Source organism: Nanorana parkeri, unplaced genomic scaffold, assembly GCF_000935625.1.
Source record: "Nanorana parkeri isolate BGI_ZX_2015 unplaced genomic scaffold, ASM93562v1 scaffold27, whole genome shotgun sequence".
Classification (NCBI taxonomy): domain Eukaryota; kingdom Metazoa; phylum Chordata; class Amphibia; order Anura; family Dicroglossidae; genus Nanorana; species Nanorana parkeri.
Genome location: NW_017306295.1, coordinates 2,548,243 through 2,555,132, shown reverse-complemented (window position 1 = coordinate 2,555,132; position 6,890 = coordinate 2,548,243). Strand labels below are relative to the sequence as shown.

At 36.5% G+C, this 6,890-nt stretch overlaps 1 protein-coding gene across 1 annotated transcript in view; it reads left to right on the top strand.

Moving 5' to 3' along the window:
* The window catches only part of LOC108795029 (collagen alpha-1(VII) chain-like), a 204,348-nt gene that overhangs the window by 34,207 nt on the left and 163,251 nt on the right, over window positions 1-6,890 (top strand). The window contains exons 19-27 of the mRNA XM_018566199.1: window positions 297-443; window positions 1,512-1,619; window positions 1,926-2,099; window positions 2,865-3,004; window positions 3,613-3,736; window positions 3,909-4,052; window positions 5,062-5,249; window positions 5,708-5,785; window positions 6,815-6,832. Coding sequence (XP_018421701.1) covers window positions 297-443; window positions 1,512-1,619; window positions 1,926-2,099; window positions 2,865-3,004; window positions 3,613-3,736; window positions 3,909-4,052; window positions 5,062-5,249; window positions 5,708-5,785; window positions 6,815-6,832 — 1,121 coding nt within the window. The remainder of the gene's footprint in view (window positions 1-296; window positions 444-1,511; window positions 1,620-1,925; window positions 2,100-2,864; window positions 3,005-3,612; window positions 3,737-3,908; window positions 4,053-5,061; window positions 5,250-5,707; window positions 5,786-6,814; window positions 6,833-6,890) is intronic.

Below are 6,890 nucleotides of genomic sequence, written 5' to 3'. Positions count from 1 at the left end.
CTGTATATTATTTGTCTGCCTGTAGATTAGCTTTACCATGATGTTGGCTGTGTTTTTTTCTGTTTATTGCAGCACTGTGGCTTAGCCTTTAGAACCTTTGCCTTGCAGTGCTAGGGTCCTCAGTTCCAATCCTGGACACTATCTGCATTGAGTTTGCATGTTCTCCCTGTGCTTGTCTGGGTTTTCAACTGGTACTCTAAGTTTGCCAGTGAGATTATATCATATGTGAATAATATACCCTAAACATGCAGCAAACAGAAGCAAGTCTGAAACATGTACATTTTTTAATTCCTTAGAGGCGGATTCATCTATGGAGCAGTTGACTGGATCTTACAGGTCTTTTCGACTAAGTGGATTGCAGTATGGAAAAACATATGTTTTTACAATAAAACCACTCTTTGGAGAGATGAAAGGTCCTGAAAGAGTAGTAACCCAAACCATACGTAAGTTGTTTTACTTTTAATCTGGATGTCTTCTTCCTTCAAGATCTTTTAGAATAGACATCAGGGGCGTCCCGAGGCCAGGTGTCATCATCGCGCATGAGCGGCCATCTGTTTGACGCCTGCTTGCGACCATCTTGGTGATGGACACCGGCAGAGAGAGAAGGGGACATTCTCTTTTAAAAGGTCCCCTGCTCTCTCCTGACACTGTTGGGCTCTCAGTCCATGACCGAGTGCCCGACTTTTTAGAGGGGGTGACAGCAAAATGACTGTAAGTCATTTTGGTGTCACCCCTGCAATGGTGTCACCCAGGTGTGGGCCGCACCCCCCTTGTGATGCCACGCTAGACATTACTGGACAAGCTGCATTATCAGATCTGTTCCTAAAATTGCATCCTTTATACAGTTCTGTGTTCCAATAATAAGGGAGAGACATGGTCAAATACATCAGACAATTACTGGTCCCTATAATGGGGTGAGTTGAGAAATTGCAGCTGAAGTGATTGTGGTTCAAAATTACAGATAAGTAAAGAGCTCAGGTGAAATTTGCTTAAAAAGGTATACTCTTCTTTTTTTCATTATTTATAAACTTTCTTGCTACCCGTGTAGCTTATTTTTTATGTCACATTGGGCATATTTATAAAGCAGTAAATGTGACTAAACATTTACAGGTGGTTAATTACTCTCCATTATTTAAAAAGCATGCCCCAGGAAGATTAATCTGCATTGAATATATAAAAAGTTACATTCACTACTTTATAAATATTCCCATATTAGTGGTTTTTATAGTTTGTGGTGTATTTAATCATTATTTGTATACTAAATATATACAACTTTATATATAACTTTTATATATTACTTTTTTCCTTATGTGAAAAAACAGGAACCTTTAGTAATGAGGCTAATGAAGACCCATTTTCTGGCACAAGAAAAGGTCCAGGATAGTTGAAGGGACATTTAAAGCCCATTGCACCCTTAAATTCTACAAACCACTATAATTTGACTTCCTCATTGACTCTAGTGCAGCTCACCAAAATGGTAAAATTTCACGAAAATCTCCATATTTTTGCAGAGATTTCAAGGATATTAAAACTCTTAATTGTGTTCATTCCTAGAACTGAGATTTTTCAGTCTGCAAGAATAGAAAGTGACATAAACATTACCACTATCACTTTTGCAGGTGAAAATTACAGTTTATCTTTTTTTTTTTTGTAATATGAAATAAACTGATCTGGTATTGTAGTGTAGTTTTGGGGTGGGTATACGATGTGAGCACTGTTCACTGTAAGTATAGTCTGATTCCATTTGGCAGCAGGGTAAAAACAGGTATTACATAGAGATCTGAAACAGATTGTGTAAAACATGTAGCATGATCCAGCAAAACCAAAATATAGAAATACATGTTTACAAGTCTAAATTGGCAAAGCATTTGCAAAGTTTCAGTATGCAGTTAAGAAACAGTAGATGTTTTTTTTCTTTGGTACAGTTGGACCAGGGAGAAAACCTTCTCCTACCGTTCTTGGACCTAGACTGACAACAGCAAATGAAAGGACAACAACAGTGAGACCTATTGAGTATCCACGGCCAAGTCCCCCACCAGAGGCTGCCAAATTTACTAGCGCTGCCGCAAGAAGAACAACAGCTTTTATTTCTGAGCCGAGTAAATATTCTTGTATATTTTTATAGTACAAGTTCATAACTGTTTACCCATTACAAACTGATATTATTGTTTCTATATGTATGGTTTCATATGGTTTTTCTTAAAATCAAAAAGTCAGACTTAAAAATGAATAGTACTGGTTTGTTAATAGTAATAATCTGTTTAGAGAATAAATTGAGCCAAAGAAAATTTTAGGTATATAAATAAAAAGGTATATAAATAAAATGAAAGGTATTGCCATTTAAGGTATAGCAACAATGAAATAGCAAAAAAGAAATGTTTAATTTAATGTTATCTTTACCAAAGCCCAACTACAGCCCAAACCTTGTATTTAGCTTTGAATATTGTGTGGAAGGGTTAGAACCTCTTGTATTTTTTTGTGTGTTTGTGTTCGGAAGATTTCCGTCTCAGTTTCTGTCAGGACAGGAAGTGATGGAGAATGGGGAGGCAAAGCCAAAAGGCAAAATATATATTAGTAGCATGAAGAAGGGTTAGAACATCTGTCAGAATTTGTAATGCAGTCTGTGCTTTCTTTTCCTTGCGAGAACTGCTCCCATTCCGTTTGATGTATGGGTGTAAAGTCAGGAATTGAGGAACAGTTTTTCCAATAGGGTCACAGACAGAAAAAAACCTATCAGAAATGTTAATGTTTCCTATTCTATTAAATTATTTTTTTAACTCCCGGCAGTTAGGCTTTAACATTAAAAAAAGCTTAGCATTGTGGTTACTAATTAAACCCAAAACTAATATTGTATTTTTCTTTAGTCTGTGCAAAGCTGAAAGCTGACATTGTATTTCTTGTGGATGAGTCTTCCAGCATTGGACCAAGCAATTTTAACAAAGTCAAAGACTTCCTGTATAGAATCGTTTCATACTTTCCCAAGATTGGACCCCAGGGGACACAGGTAGGATTAGAGTTACAGTACATGTATTGTTGTAATATCTGCTTTCACTATCTGCTTCTTCCACCCATTTAGCAGAACGGTATCTTTACCGGTGCAACTCTTTACCTATTACAGAGAGACACATGTTCATGTAAGTCTAGTACCCGACTTTACAAATGCTCTTTTTCATGAATGGGCACAGATACCCATACATATACACACTCACAAAAAAATCTTCTGGAAAGGCTTCCCAGAGGAGCAGACGCTGTTATAGAACGTGTTTATTAATGTCCAGGGTTTTGGAATAGAATGTCCTCATATGGTGATGGTTATGTGTCCAGAAATATTGGCATATAGTGTATATTCAGGGGTGAAATCCAAGAGCCATGCTGCCTTAAGCATTACTATTATGCATTTCTATTAAATACATTAATTATATGCATGGAAAATGTTGTCTCTCGCATAACACTTTAACAAATACGTATCTGTTTAATGAATGGTTCAAATACGGGGGGAAATGTGTAATGTTGTCTTAATGCATGACGAACATAAATTACCTTAGTTAAGCTGGTATGTTCTCAAATTATATTGTTTCACAGAATTGACGAATATTACCTATTGTTTATTAGGTTGCTATTGTTCAATACAGTGAAGAACCGAGAACAGAATTTCATTTGAACCAACATAAGGACAGGAATTCTATTTTGAAGGCTATTCGAAGCATGCAGTATTTTGGAGGAAACACCAAGACAGGTGAGAAGCATGTGCTGGATAGAAACATAAAGAAAACAAGGTTGCAATACTAGTGTTACCAATTATTCTATAAAAAATTATGTAGCTACCTTTCCTGAAAGAATGTCTGGACCTGTCTGTGCCGTAAGTGTGTCGTAAAGAAATATAAATCTTTTACGTCTTTGTCATTCAGGACGAGGTATTGGGCATGTTCTGAAGGAGCTCTTCCAGGTGTCCAAAGGAATGAGGCCATCATCTCCTCATTTGATATTGTTGATAACCGATGGACAATCACAGGACAATGTCATGCAGCCGTCCAGAGTGGCTCATGCCTTAGGTATTGTATCCATTACATCATGTTGACGTTACTTTCCCTTATCTGATAAAACATATCTGGAAAAGTGTAATTGATATAAAGCACTTTTTGCTTCGGTAAAACAAGACTTTCTTCCACAAACAAACAAACAAACCACATAGCATCATAGTATTATGATACTGCAATACTGTAACAACTAGATTATTATACTATTATACTAGTACATATCATTATGTACTTATTCTGAACATATATTTTTATAATAAAATGTATCAATTAAAAATCTTTTATCTTAGCTTTCCTTGGTAATTTAAAGGGTTATTAAACCCTCGCATGTTTTTGCATATATCTATGGCTAGCAAGCAGTAGATATATGCAAAACGATAAAAAAAACTTTTTCAAAGGGTTAATGTGTCTCCACCGCTCACTCCCGTCCAATCATCGGAAAATTTCTCGGGCGGCCGTAAAGGATCTTGGGGCGGGCGCATGCGCAGTTCATATGTTCGGCCGGGAGATGAGGAGAGACACAAGGTAAGTCTATGGAGCAGCATTCACCTGCATAGTTTGACTTGCAGACACAATTCAACTTCTCTCAAGCTTGTCCATAGGCTAGGAACACCGTAAACTTGCACACTTGATCAAGCTTGCATGCTTATGTAAAGTCTTTTTAACTATTTCAGGAGACAAATTTCAATTTACCCCTCTGAAACCATGCATAATTCATTGTTTTAGATTTAGGAAGGAAAACAATTTCCTTAGCAAAACTAAGCAACATGCAGATGAACAGTTTACAAACTGGAGGACAAACAAGAGCTAATTGCATCAAAATAATAAACAATTATATTGCCTGTATTTATTAATAGTTAAACTAATATTAATGAATAAGTTCCTAAATGGGGATACAAGTGTTAAATGATCACTCTTCCTTTGATGCTAGCAAATCTCTTTTTTCTAAACAATATGAAAAGATTTAATGCCAAACTTTACAAAACAGTCAATTATTTTTAAATGTCTTGAAACAATTTTTTAGGGATCCGTATGATTGCTGTGGGTGTGGGTGCTGCAGATCTGGATGAGCTGAGAAATATCATGATGCACCGTAATCTGGATGACATATTCTTTGTCAGCTCATTTGATGACTTCCCTCTAATTGTTCAAGAGCTGATAGAAACAATTTGTTCTGAGAGCAAAACAACAGTGAAAACCGAAGCTGAAGAGGTAAGATGTTAGTATGTAACAAATGTTCGAGAAGAAAGGGCCTATAACAATATATCTGTTCTAGGAATGGGTTATTTCGTTATTATTCACTCTTTGCTTCACCAGGTGATTAGAAAAATACTATTTCCCATGCATTAGATTAATCAAGTTCACTGGTAATATGAAGCAGGAAGTACAGAACTTTCTGTTCTTCCATTTTATTATGGTTGTGATTTTCTGTGCACTCATACTGAGATTTCACTTTATTATATACAGATCCTTAAAATATTCATTCTTTCTGGTTATTGGTTTTTATCATTTGCTTTTTCAAATATTACCAAAAGGTTTAACAAAGTGTATGAGTTTGAGCAAGAAACTTAAATCTGTACATGAAACAGAACATAGGTGAAGGTGTTACATTGTGCTTACATACGTTACTGGCATCTCTATGGAGAACTAATAGTATTTATTTTTTGCAGATTGTCAACCCAGAGCCACAAGGACCAGAGACACTTCCTGAAGAACCAGTGGGACCTTGCTCATCTTCATGTTCTAAAGTAATATTTACACTGAGCAGCATATGTAACATTTGGACTGGCCTCAGACTTTAGCAGGCAGTTGGAAATGCAGACATGAATTAACTTCTCTTAGACTTGTCTGTTTGTCAGGAAGGGCATAAACATGGACACTTGGCAAGGTCAGAGTTGTATAGACAGAGCAACTACCAAACGCTTCCAACATATGACTTGTCAAAGAGGAGTCAATAGTAGTTCCAGAAAGAACGATCTCTAGTTCCTCCTGACTTCTATTGGCTGTAGTTGTCTTTTGCCTGTAGACATGATCTGGCCATTTTCAAGTGACTTTCATTTTATAGCATTAGGTACAGTTGACCATGTTGTGTGCAGCTTGATTCTGTGTTTGCCTATATTACCTGTGACATGATTTGGCTAAAACACCACCTGCAGAAGCGATTTAAAGTAGTATTCAATAATAAATTCAGATCAGATATATATCCATTGCCTAGCAAAGTATTCGCCCAAGCACTTACAGTCATCATGTTTCCAATCAGCTCCAACCCTCCAAGGGACCGCATAGTCTCCAGCAGCTGTCCATCTACTAGCTTGGAGGAGGGAGAGGGTCAGTGGCTTGCCTTGCTTTGCCTGTGTTTTTTGTGGAAACACACACAGCTTACTACTACACACAAGGGAGGCTCCACAGGACCCTGTAAAGGAAAGGAGCCACCCTTTATCAGGATATCAGTGCCAGTATTAAGGTGACCAACTGATTCTGCAAAACAAATTAAACGTTTAAACATTAAGGAGCAGCATCCATTGCAAGTGATATCATCTGCATTTGAAATAGCTTGCATTTCTTTTGACTTTAATATCACTGTAAAGTACCCATGAAGCTAAACATAAATTGTCTTCTGAAAGCTATACTAGAGGGATGCAACATATGTAGTTAGTTATTATATATAAGTACACATCACTGCTCTTTGCAAAATGTAATTAAATAAGTGAAAATGCCTTATTCATGTTTTTTTAACATCTAACTTTTATAATGACAATATTATTTTTATTTTACAGGGCCAAAAGGGAGAACAGGTAGGTGACATCTGGATATTTGTGATGTGTTTGAATAAATAGATTCTATATATATATA